General features: G+C 43.6%; 1 protein-coding gene across 1 annotated transcript in view; it reads right to left on the bottom strand.

Moving 5' to 3' along the window:
- ESR2 (estrogen receptor 2) overlaps window positions 1-3,792 on the bottom strand; it is a 47,566-nt gene extending 43,774 nt beyond the window's left edge. The window contains exons 1-2 of the mRNA XM_075614880.1: window positions 3,322-3,792; window positions 892-1,067 (exon numbers count right to left, since the gene is read on the bottom strand). Coding sequence (XP_075470995.1) covers window positions 892-1,067; window positions 3,322-3,749 — 604 coding nt within the window. The 5' untranslated portion in view covers window positions 3,750-3,792. The remainder of the gene's footprint in view (window positions 1-891; window positions 1,068-3,321) is intronic.
- Between the last annotated feature and the right edge of the window lie 8,923 nt (window positions 3,793-12,715).

The following is a 12,715-nucleotide window of genomic DNA, read 5'->3' on the forward strand; positions in this document are numbered from 1 at the left end:
TGGCTTAACATTATGTTATTGCCGGTAAAAAAACTCCCCATTAGTGTTAACTTGACATTAAATTAGGTTTACTTTACGACACAATAAGTGACTTAATGGAGCTTTGTGGATCTGAGTTTGCAAGATTAGTTGCGGTTGCTAGAATATTGGGTTTTGGCTTATAAAGACTATGGCATTCTAGGTGCCCATCTGGATTTGATTCATGGACCAAAAGAACCGGCCAATCCACTGCGGATTAAAATTCGCCCCCAAAATTAGCCCATCTCTATTGGTCAGTGGAGACTTAAAGACCATTGCTGCTTCCTGCTGGCCTGATGGCCATGTACGCTACTTGTGTACACATGTTCATCAGTCCACAATCCGTTTCTATCTACTCGTGGTGGAAATGGTTAGTGCTGAGTTTAAAGCTCCATATCATTAAAAGCTCTGTCATAGAAATAGCAAGAAATCCAATAACTTAACTGATGTGCGAGGCACAAACTTATGACCAATAAGGATCAACCGCTGTGCAACTACTTCTAGGCATACAAATGAATCTCTGATCTGATTGCAAGAGCGATGTGTTTGTGGAGAAATAAGCACATGCTACGAGAGGTCCAGTTTTATCTAGGTCTCTTCACATGCAATTAAATGGATCAAACTCCGCGCACAAGGTGAATGCAGAAATCTATGCATTGTTACAAAATGAGTGTCCGTAGTTATTTGAATTCGTTAGTCACAGGGACACATTTAGCAATATTAAGTGTCTAAGAAACCTGGTGAGTGAGAAGGGAAGTAATAATGCAGCACTGCGTGTCAGGGGAATGGAATGTCCTAATAACACATACAGGGGGAGATAGAAGAAAAACAGCAAACTGTGAAAATAACAGCAGAGGAAAATCTGTTCCTAACCTTGAATGCTTCTTTTAAAGAAAGCTTTGCAACCTTCACAAGACCATACTCCGTAGTGATATCCCGAGGCGTAATCACTGCACACCGCGCAGAAGTGGGTGTCTCTTTTAGAACCGGGGTTGTTGGCAATATGACTCTGACACTCGCTGCCCATAGATTTCCTTTTCGGCGTCTCTCTGTCAGACCAAATAAACAGTCATATGAAAGTAAACCACAGAATGTTAGCGTTACCTTGAAGTGTTCTTATAGTTTTACCTCCATGCTGCAGGAGTATTGTCCCATGGTCCCACAGAAGTCATGGGGTTAATTGAGGGGTAGCCAACTACAGTCCACTATGGCCACCAACAGGTCAGGTTTTCAGGATACCCCTGCTTTAGCACAGGTGGCTCAATCAGTGACTCAGATTGAGCCACCTGTGCTGAAGCAGGGATATACCTCATAGGTGGCCTGTTGGTAGCCCTTGGATTGGAGTTGGCTACCCCTGGAATAATGACTGTGATACATTTATACAAGCAAAAGTGAAATAAAACAGATCCTGTGTGTGAAGCGCTCAATGTGCATTAAAAGAATAGTAATATTGTGTCCGATTTCTAGAAACAGGAGTTCTTTGGACTTCATTTGGAAAGGTGTGTACAATGCCGATGCTCTAAACAGAAACGGAGAGCAAACAATTAAAGCTTTTTTTCTTTAAAAACTGTAAGTTTGTAAATAAAAAGAAGTGGTTCTGGTTTATTAATAATCTGAAATAAATAATGATACTTAGCACGCCTTCGTACCACGGCACTTTAACCGTTGTATATAGCAGGGGTACGCAAACTGGGTTACTCGGTTACAGAGGCCCCGCGCTATTCAGCGCGAGGCCTCTGTAAATTCACTTACCAGGCCTTGCGCCCACGCATCGCCATGGCAACGTGGCGTCAAATGACGCAGCAGGTCACGTGACGTCACATGACCCCACAGCATCATTTGACACCGCATTCAAGGTAAGGGGGGGGGGAACCCAGGGGCAGAGCAGCAGGTAGGGTGCAGCCGAGGAAGTTTGCGCATCCCTGGTATATAGGATGTGTTTGTATAGATATATACTCTAAAACCTATGATATAGTCAGAAAGTGTCATTTCTTTTAGGATACTGAGAAGGTAAATGAAATAAGACAATAATGAGCCGATTCTATATGTGCTGAATATGTAAACTTTATGTGGGAATTTCGTCTGAAAACAGCCAGATTGGCTTCTTCAGCACATATAGAATCAGCCCCTAAAAGTTTTATTACTACAACATACTATCAAAAAGTCTCAATCATCGCCCACTCAACAGGCATAAAACCCTCGTGTGCCACACGTCGCTGAGCACGTACAGGACCATGTGAAAAACATGGCTCATATTTACTAAGATACATTTCAACGCTGGAACTTATTGAGTGGGCCATACATTTGGAGAAATTTGTGTTCAGTAAAAATATACAGTACCTAGCATCCTCAATTACAACTTTGTAGCAATTTGGTAATCTACCGCAAATAACCGGGAAGCATTAGAGCGGCTCGAAAGTGCCTTTAAATGCTGAAGGGTCCAGCACCATATTGCTGATGTTAAAGCTGCTCCATTTCAATCTGAAACTCTCCAGCCCTTTAATCCCCTGTACCCAATTTTCCAAATTACCTGGCCTTATAGATTGTAAGCTTCTTGAGGCAGGTCCTCTTCTAACACATTGCAGGCCTATCCTACCTCTGCTAACACATTGCAGGCCTATCCTACCTCTTCTAACACATTGCAGGCCTATCCTACCTCTGCTAACACATTGCAGGCCTATCCTACCTCTTCTAACACATTGCAGGCCTATCCTACCTCTCCTAACACATTGCAGGCCTATCCTACCTCTTCTAACACATTGCAGGCCTGTCCCATCTCTTCTAACACATTGCAGGCCTATCCCACCTCTCCTAACACATTGCAGGCCTATCCTACCTCTTCTAACACATTGCTGGCCTATCCTACCTCTTCTAACACATTGCAGGCCTATCCCACCTCTTCTAACACATTGCAGGCCTATCCTACCTGTTCTAGCACATTGCAGGCCTATCCTACCTGTTCTAACACCATTTTAATCTTGTCTGTTAAAGGTTACATACGCCAATAATCATATCTCTAATTTTCCGTGAAATGTCTGTGAATGGACTGTATAACTTCTCTGTTAATTTAATGTAACCATGTATTATTATCATAACTCTATGCCCAGGATATACTTGAAAACGAGAGGTAACTCTCACTGTATTACTTCCTGGTAACACATTTTATAAATAAATAAGTAGCACTAAACAATGCTTTGCTGGCCTCTTCAGCACTTCAATGGTTGTGGCAATCCATCAGCCACTTGACTCAACCCATCAACATACTGTACAGTGACTTGCCCACAAGGCAGAATATGTCCTTACCTGTTGAGTGGCAGGATATGTTCTTCTGGTTTTGCTTCAAGCCATTGGCTCCTTGGTGGCTCTGCATATAACAGGGAGGATTGGCAGTGCAAACTCACAGGAGACACGTGGTCAGGTGCTGTCCACAATAAACTTGGGCTCACTGTTTGTCTCATCACCGAACTTTCCGAGTCACTGGAGTTGCCAGGAATGTTATAGTTTATAACAGAAGGGCTGCAAAAGGCTATTGATGAAAAGTCGTGCCTGTTATCCATATAACAAGAGGGAATGTACACTGGACTGTGATCCACGGGCATGGCAGGCTGATTGCCACTGTAGGGAACTGAAGATGTTATAGCAGAGGGAGGACTCTTGGCGCCTGCTTTTCCGTGCCCAAAGTGCTGCATTGGCTGCAGATGGGAAAACTCCTTGTGCAAATATGCTGACATGTTGAACGAAGTCTAATGTCGGTTTCTCAAAAACTCATGTTGTCTTCCATTCACTAGAAGGAGAACGAAGCATACATTAATATTGCAGAGAAAAACAGAATGGTCCCATATTAATGTACCACTGGCATTCCTCAACCTATGTAACTATATAACCCTTTTGACTGATACGGAATGGGTTATTCATTACACAGAGATAGGGCAATGTAATTAATAAAAGGCACAGTATGCACAGTAACAAGCTCTTTCTGATTAAACAAACCACCATCAATATTTTATTTGATACATGTAGTACTATTTTTGCCGCAGTTCTGTGCAAGGAGACAGGTAGATAGCAGATTACATGTATACTGTATGCCTATAGGCCCAATTACAGTCTTTATCTCCTTCCTTACTACAACTAGACCAATGTATGTTCTAATCAAAGCCTCCTCTCCTGCTCACATTGGTCTCGTGCTCCATTTACATGTTTTTTTGCCTTCAGCTCCTAATAACTTTTTTCCCTGCACACCGGCTGCCATCAGACTCGGGGGCCTATTCTCGTAGCTACCAAGTGGTTATTGCCGAACAGGGCGGGTTGGCATTTTCAGAAGTAGCGGAATAAAATGTGAGAAAATACCCTATTCTTTATTGCAAATCACATCTTCTAAACCGCTCCGATAAACTGTGACAATCCGCCCGGTGTAACAGGCAAACCGCCCGGTGCAACAGCCAAACCGCCCGGTGTAACAGCCAAACCGCCCGGTGTAACAGCCAAAACGCCCGGTGTAACAGCCAAACCGCCCGGTGTAACAGCCAAACCGCCCGGTGTAACAGCCAAACCGCCCGGTGTAACAGCCAAACCGCCCGGTGCAACAGCCAAACCGCCCGGTGTAACAGCCAAACCGCCCGGTGTAACAGCCAAACCGCCCGGTGCAACAGCCAAACCGCCCGGTGTAACAGCCAAACCTCCCGGTGCAACAGCCAAACCGCCCGGTGTAACAGCCAAACCGCCCGGTGCAACAGCCAAACCGCCCGGTGCAACAGCCAAACCGCCCGGTGTAACCGCCAAACCTCCCGGTGTAACAGCCAAACCGCCCGGTGTAACAGCCAAACGGCCCGGTGTAACAGCCAAACCGTCCGGTGTAACAGCCAAACCGCCCGGTGTAACAGCCAAACCGCCCGGTGTAACAGCCAAACCGCCCGGTGCAACAGCCAAACCGCCCGGTGTAACAGCCAAACCGCCCGGTGTAACAGCCAAACCGCCCGGTGTAACAGCCAAACCGCCCGGTGTAACAGCCAAACCGCCCGGTGCAACAGCCAAACCGCCCGGTGCAACAGCCAAACCGCCCGGTGCAACAGCCAAACCGCCCGGTGCAACAGCCAAACCGCCCGGTGTAACAGCCAAACCGCCCGGTGCAACAGCCAAACCGCCCGGTGTAACAGCCAAACCGCCCGGTGTAACAGCCAAACCGCCCGGTGTAACAGCCAAACCGCCCGGTGTAACAGTCAAACCGCCCGGTGCAACAGCCAAACCGCCCGGTGTAACAGCCAAACCGCCCGGTGTAACAGCCAAACCGCCCGGATCGTACGCGCTTTAGAAGCGGAATGACCTGAGGGGCTAACTCCATCCCCTGTCTGATTTATGGGTTTTCCTCTCTTAGCCAAACCGATATACCAGGCTCTGGATGTAACTCACAGTACCAATGTTGCCACTCTTGAGGCAGCGTGAAAAAAATGCGAGTTTTAGAAGCGGTTTGCATAACGGAGCTACGGGGATTAAAGTTTTTGTTAAAAAAAATGTGAGTCGGAGGCTTTTTTGACAAACTGATCGGATTGGCAGAGCCGGAGTGAAACCGCTTCTAAAAAAGCCATTTAAACCACGGATTGGACATGTGAGATGGGTTTACAGAATAGCAAAGCATGCCAATCCCACCGGGAAGGGCTCTTTAGAAGTGGTTTGTCACACTTTGGAGCTACAAGAATAGACCCTATAGTGTGTTTTACAATCCTGCTATCATAATATGGGGCCACTATGCTATGACAGCTCATGGGAAGATAGTACAATGTTGTCTCCATTAATAACACTAGGAAACAGTGGTTAAAATGGTACTAAGAAGTATATATGTTTTTATTGACAAACTGATGGCTCTACTTTCTGTTTAGAGAAAAATGTATTTATTTGAGCAAGGTTCTCTACCTATTTTCTTATAAGCCTTAAAACAGGAATTTCACCAAGTGTTTTTTAATTTTTAATTATATTTCTTTTTTTAAACCGTGTCTCCTCCGGAGCAGAACTGCGCTATTTTCCCCTGTCTCCGAGACACATCATGGTTTAGTAACCAGAGTTTTCCTCCCCTTTAGGAGAATCAGAATAGCCACCCAATCCTAATGGTCTCACCGGTCAACATGAAGCCTCAACGTCATCAGGAGGGTGATGCTACGGCTTTCTATTACACGGCCGTTTAAATAACGGAAGTCCGCGTCCCAGCTGGGGAGCGCCCCACTTTTAGAAATTCTGTTGAAAATTAAAACAAACACAGAAAAATTGGGCAGGATTCGTTCTAAAATATATGGGTAAAACTGCTTTTTCTTCAATGTTAAAGTTATATAGATTATATACAATTAGATTGTAAGCTCTTTGGGGCAGGGAATCCTTTTCCTAAACGTTACTTTTATGTCTGAAGCATTTATTCCCATTATGTGTTATTTATATTATTTGTTATTTATATGATTGTCCCGTGTATTACTGCTGTGACGCGCTATGTACATTAATGGCGCTATATAAAAAAAGATATGTATACATACATATAGGATCGCGGTACCACTGCTAGCAAATAAAGTTTCCTAGTAAATAGAAAGGTTGCGGGCACATTGGTTAGATTCTCCCCCCCCCCCCCCTGAAATATAACAATTTGGGGACATTTCACGGTAGGGAGGTTAGTTTAATGTTAAAAAAAAATGCACCACATTTCCCCCCCTCCCCTTTTTTTCTTAAATCCACATTTTTGGTTAATTGCCAAAAAAAACCAGTCGCAGCACCTCCATGTTGGTAATTTGACCAGATTTTCCCTGAACGTCGCCGTTTCTTTCCAGATTTTGTTTTACCAAGTTTGTGAACGCTTTTCACATTTGTAGTTACAAACCCAACAGGATTAACAGGACGGAGGTTCCCGCGGATAAAGGGGCACCCCACCCTGTTGACATTTTTCCTTTGGCAGTGTTTGCTGCCCGCGACCTACCTTTGGGTTGACAGGTGGCTTCCTGCGATGGAACAAGGTGACTGTCGAAGACTTCATAGCTTTGAGGTCACTGCTCTGTATACAATGTGCTATTCTCTTATAACAGGGGGGCTCAACTCCTGTCCTTCAAGACCCTCCCACAGGTCAGGTGTTGAGGATATCCCAACTTCAGCACAGGTGGCTCAATCTGTGGCTCAGTCAACTGAGCCACTGATTGAGCCACCTGTGCGGAAACAGGGACTGATTGAGCTACCAAGCATCTTCTTCTTCAGGAGCCATCCTGGGATATAGGGTGGTCTCCTTACCACACTATGCAAGCCGGGATTCATCACTATCCCGTATGACTGGCATGCAATGCCCCACAGTGGCACAAGAGAGCAAAGACAACATGAGGTTTGCCGGACCACTGGCCACTCGGTATGGGGGCCCTCGTGACCTTCGTTCAACATCAGAACGGAACTGTAGAGGCTTAGCAACTGAATTCATAGGTTCTTCATATACAACAGCAGGGGTGTCAATGCCAGTCCTCAAGAGCCACCAACAGGGCAGGTTTTAAGGATATCCCTGCAGTCGTGGACTCATATCCCTCTGTCGTTGACTGAGCCACCTGTGCTGAAGCTGGGATATCCTTAAAACCTGACCTGTTGGTGGCCCTTGAGGACTGGAGTTGACCAGTCCTGTTATAAGGTGTCCAGGCACACCCCATCCTCCTTATATCCAGCTGTATACCAGACAGATTTATCTGCATGATAACAATGACTCAGAGATTTGAAGCCAATGAGTAGGGATTACGTAATATTCCTTTGTGCTTTTCCCCCCAAAAAATAAATATTTGACCTTATGTATTATTGCCGAATGTCTGTGCCTGATGCTGCCTTAATACTGAATATGGATGTTATTCATCATGAATAATGCTCAGTTAATTAAGGGGAAGTCTGCAGCGAGGACAAGATCTGCTGTGTCTCTCAGAGCATTAACCAAAGCCTCCTAAATCACTTAACCCTTTTCCAGGACAATGCAGCGTATACTGTAAGTCAGGGGGGCTCAACTCCACTCCTCAAGCTCCCACCCTCCCCCAACAGGTCAGGTTTTCAGGATATCCCATCTTCAGAAGAGGTGGCTCAATCAGTCCCTGGTTCAGCACAGATGACTCAATCAAAGGCTCAGTCTTTGACTGAGCTACCCATGCTGAAGCGGGGATATCCTGAAAACTGACCTGTTGGGGGCTGAAGTTGAGCACAAGTGCTGTGACTGTGAAACAGATAACGAACCAGTTCCACGCGATATATCAGCCATAGAAAGGGATCTGTTTACGTATTAAAATTAGACAGATTCCAGACACATATAGCCATTTTTAAATAGTTTTTCCCCCCTATAGATTATTCTGGCATGGTTGTAAACACTGTAACGTGACAGTTATAATGGGTTTACTACCTGTATATCTGTCTTATCGCTCTATTATCCTGTTCCTTTTTATTATTGGCTGTCAGAGTATTTACAAATAGTTGCACTTGTTTTTTTTCTGGGGGGGAGGGGGGGGTTCCAGCCACCTTGATGTAAACCATTAAATATATCACTGGCATTACTCTGGCACTGCAATTTTAATATGTATATCTTTATTTATACAGCGCCCACAATGTACAGGCATACCCCGCATTAACGTACGCAATGGGACCGGAGCATGTATGTAAAGCGAAAAAGTACTTAAAGTGAAGCACTACCTTTTCCCACTTATTGATGCATGTACTGTACGGCAATCGTCATATACGTGCATAACTGATGTAAATAACACATGTGTAACAGGCTCTATAGTCTCCCCGTTTGCGCACAGCTTCGGTACAGGTAGGGAGCCGCTATTGCTGTTCAGGCCGTGCCGACAGGCGCATGCGTGAGCTGCCGTTTGCCTATTGAGCGAGATGTACTTACTTGTGAGTGTACTTAAAGTGAGTGTCCTTAAACCGGGGTATGCCTGTACTCAGTTCTTGCAAAAGAGAACGTGCAGGAAATGATAATACAATAAGTGTAACAAACACAATCAGACAGAAGGAAAGGAAATCTCTGCTCCGGAGAGCTTCCGGTCTCAGAGATATGCTTTTGTTTGTCTTGATTTCGTACATGTTTTTACCTCTTCGGGGAGAAGTTCCTGCAATCCATTGATTGCTCCTTCTGGCAATGAAAGAGTTAAAAAAACAGATTTTTTAATAAAAGAGCAAACAGGTACCCATAAAAATGGTCAGGAATAATACTTCAAGGAAAACAAAGGACACATGCAATGCACTGTTCTGCTGACCCATCTGGCAGTGAGTGGGTTAAAAGTACAATTATTTGTATTTATGCCATACCAGTTCTTTAATTCAGAAGCAGAGATATCCATCATATGGCTACACGCAGGAGATGTGCGTTAGGACACAATCTAGTTCACTGGCGTCTTCTCCATTGTGCACAGGAGATACTGGGTTCCATTATACTGTATCAGCAGTGGCCAACTCCAGGCCACTTACGGGCCACCAACAGGTCAGGTTTTCGGGATATCAACGACTGAGTCGCCAATTGAGCCACCTGTGCTGAAGCAGGGACATCCTGAAAACCTGACCTGGTGGTGGCCCTTGAGGACTGGAGTTGGCCAGCCCTGCATTACAGGAAATGCTAAAAAGCCCATTAAGTCATTTTTGTGTATCTAGAACACAGAATTTAGAAAACGTTAAGCTTTTCCCACCGTGCAGGCCTGTGCTTTGTTTTCTCTGTTCTGCTACTTTCTTATGGTATTTGGTATTAGTTACATGTAGATAGAAATGCATAGGGACGCTTCCAGTCCTCAAGGGCCACCAACAGGTCAGGTTTTCAGGATATCCCTGCTTCAGCACAGGTGGCTCAATCAGTCCCAGCATTAGCACGGGTGGCTCAATCAGTGGCTCAGTCTTTGACTGAGTCTTTGACTGAGCCACCTGTGCTGAAGCAGGGATATCCTTAAAACCTGACCTGTTGATGGCCCTTGAGGACAAGAGTTGAGAACCCCTGCAGTAGTACAATGTTGGGACTATTTATCAATCTCGTCATCTGCAAAATTAGGGCAAAAGCAGTGAGCACAACAGAGCAAGATCCAAGTCCCCCAAAGGCTAATTCAAATAAATGAGCTATACGTTGCCTCGAGATATAACACTGCTTAGTAACCCTGCCCTCCGTGCCTCTGAAACACTTTTGCTCCATTTTGAAAGTTTATATGATACTTTTTAACATAATGATGTAATTTTTTAAGTGCAAATCATTTTGCATTTCTGGACTCTCTGGCGCTAAAGGTGTGTGTGTGTGTGTGTGTGTGTGTGTGTGTGTGTGTGTGTGTGTGTGTGTGTGTGTGTGTGTGTGTGTGTGTGTGTGTGTGTGTGTGTGTGTGTGTGTGTGTGTGTGTGTGTGTATGTGTGCGTGCACGGAGCATGTGTTTCATAAATAGTTGTACAACAAAACGGTGGCAGAATGCACTCACATGTATTTGTGCTGGCACTATCTGAGTATGGCATTGTTATACGAGTGATAGATATATATACATATACAATACAATACAATACAATGAAAAACAAATCAGTTTGTTGAAGCTAAACCTTGACAGCAGACTGCTGCTCATTGCCAATTAGGCAATATACATAACCTTGAGAATGTATCTTCAGTGTTATATATATATATATATATATATATATATATATATATGTATTCATATATTATTAGTATTAGTATTATTATTATTATTGTTCACTGCCTCAGTATCAACTTTTAGCATTTGTAACTTGTTACCAATCATACACAGAAATCCAATATCAACTTCTGACAAAAGTTCCGCCTGCCCCGGAAACATAAGAGACACCGTGACTGAAATCATTCAAGAGCAACGAATGTAACACAAAAAGAGCCGCACACGGTTACAGCCCGTAGGGAAGACTCTCAGCAAGAAACATACGGAGTTAAAAGGATAACCAGCGCCTGTATTAGATGACATGAATCACATCCGTTATCTCGTCTGCATTTTTAAACGCTCTAAACCGTCTCTCTTTTACAGTGTGTCCGACATGTTTGGATATAAATTATACATTTACAGGCGGTTCGCCGGAGCGTTTACGATCCAACCTTTTGAAACCACCCCAGTATCTAAGCATACACTCCGCTGTGCCGCTTGTTCTCCGTCTATTTATAGGTTTAACTCGATGCACATATCTCTTTTCCCAACCTCATTTACTATGCAAGACAGCGCCGTCTCTACACAGCAGAATAACATTCAGAGAATCAAAAGGGACACCTACCTTCTCTAGTATTACAGGAGAAAAGTTGATGATCAAACTGAACAAGTTGTCCTTTTTTTATACAATCACATAGCATGCGGTGATTAAACATTGGTCAATTGGCTTTCCATCACTCTGTGCCGGATTTAACAGCCACCTGTGCACCAGTGCCCAAAGCCACATCTCTTGTGGGTGCTCTGTGTAATGGGTATTGCTATTTAGATTAAGTGGACTGAGTGCCACCTAGTGGTGAGTGTGAGAACAGAAGGGTACGTTGGTATTGGATTTGATCTTGGAGAAAAATAAAGTTCTGGAATATTTCCTGGAAAAAAAACATTAAAGTGTTGTCTCATGAATGATTTATATGTTTTACATTGGCCGGTGAGTTGAGCAAACAGTCTGCAACTTATATCTACTAACAGAAGTCTATTTTTTTATTCTTTCTTCATAGAACACTTTTTTTTTCTTCCAATTCTATTGAGTAATCGTAACGCGTCCCAATGTAATAACTGCTCTGTTGATCAGGCAGATCTAAGAGCGGACGCGTGATAAATACTTAACGCAGTGTTCCATTTGAAAATCATAAATCAATTCTGAATCAGGCAATAAAAAAACCTAATAAAAACCTCCTGTTGTCTGCTGTGTGTTTTGGGATGGCTAGAGGGACAGACTAGAAAAGCATTTTATTTACTTTTTTTTTGCAGATGTTAAACACTGCTCAACATCCTATGCACAAGTTCGACAATTCACTGCATTAGCAACATATTACTGTTAATATAATCATATTATTATTATTATTATACTGATATGTTTTAGGCGTCTTGATGAATAGCCCAAATATTATTTTGTTGTTGTTTTGCTTGTGTTGTGTCACATGTAGGAACAGGGAGTTCTAAAATTAGAAACAGATACTGTAGTTAGCGGGAAACAGTTGTGTCAAGTTACCATTAGTAATTATATATGGCGGGGAATTAGGACACAAATTGTACAATGTGCTTATTCCCATCATAATTCTACTACCTCAAATAACGCCTTTTTTTGTTCCATATAATCACTCCCCAAACTGCTCACTGACACTTGGTTTTTTTTTTGTTTTTTGTTTTTTAAATCAAAGTCTTTCGGCTGCACACCTGGGGCAGATTAATTAAGGAAACACATCTCGGTTGAAACCAATGGGCTTTTCTTGAGCACTGAATCTGGTGCAGTGTTTTTGCCCTCATTTTGCAGCCGGGAGACTGTAATACATCGCTCCCTTATATGCTACGAGTTTTATATTCTAGATGACTTTCTTTTCTGCTTAATTCGTTAATAACGTTCTTTTACATGGATGAGAGTGAACGTGTTTTTTTTAACTGTGCTTTACCCCACTTTTCCCTACATTGAATAGAAGCATTTAGGGGTTATCCATTAAGCTGCGATAGTGCCGAACAGGGCACAGGAACCCCCATTGCAGTTTAACGTTTAACCCCTTTAGTGTCAA

Source organism: Ascaphus truei, chromosome 9 (assembly GCF_040206685.1).
Source record: "Ascaphus truei isolate aAscTru1 chromosome 9, aAscTru1.hap1, whole genome shotgun sequence".
In the NCBI taxonomy this organism is placed as follows: domain Eukaryota; kingdom Metazoa; phylum Chordata; class Amphibia; order Anura; family Ascaphidae; genus Ascaphus; species Ascaphus truei.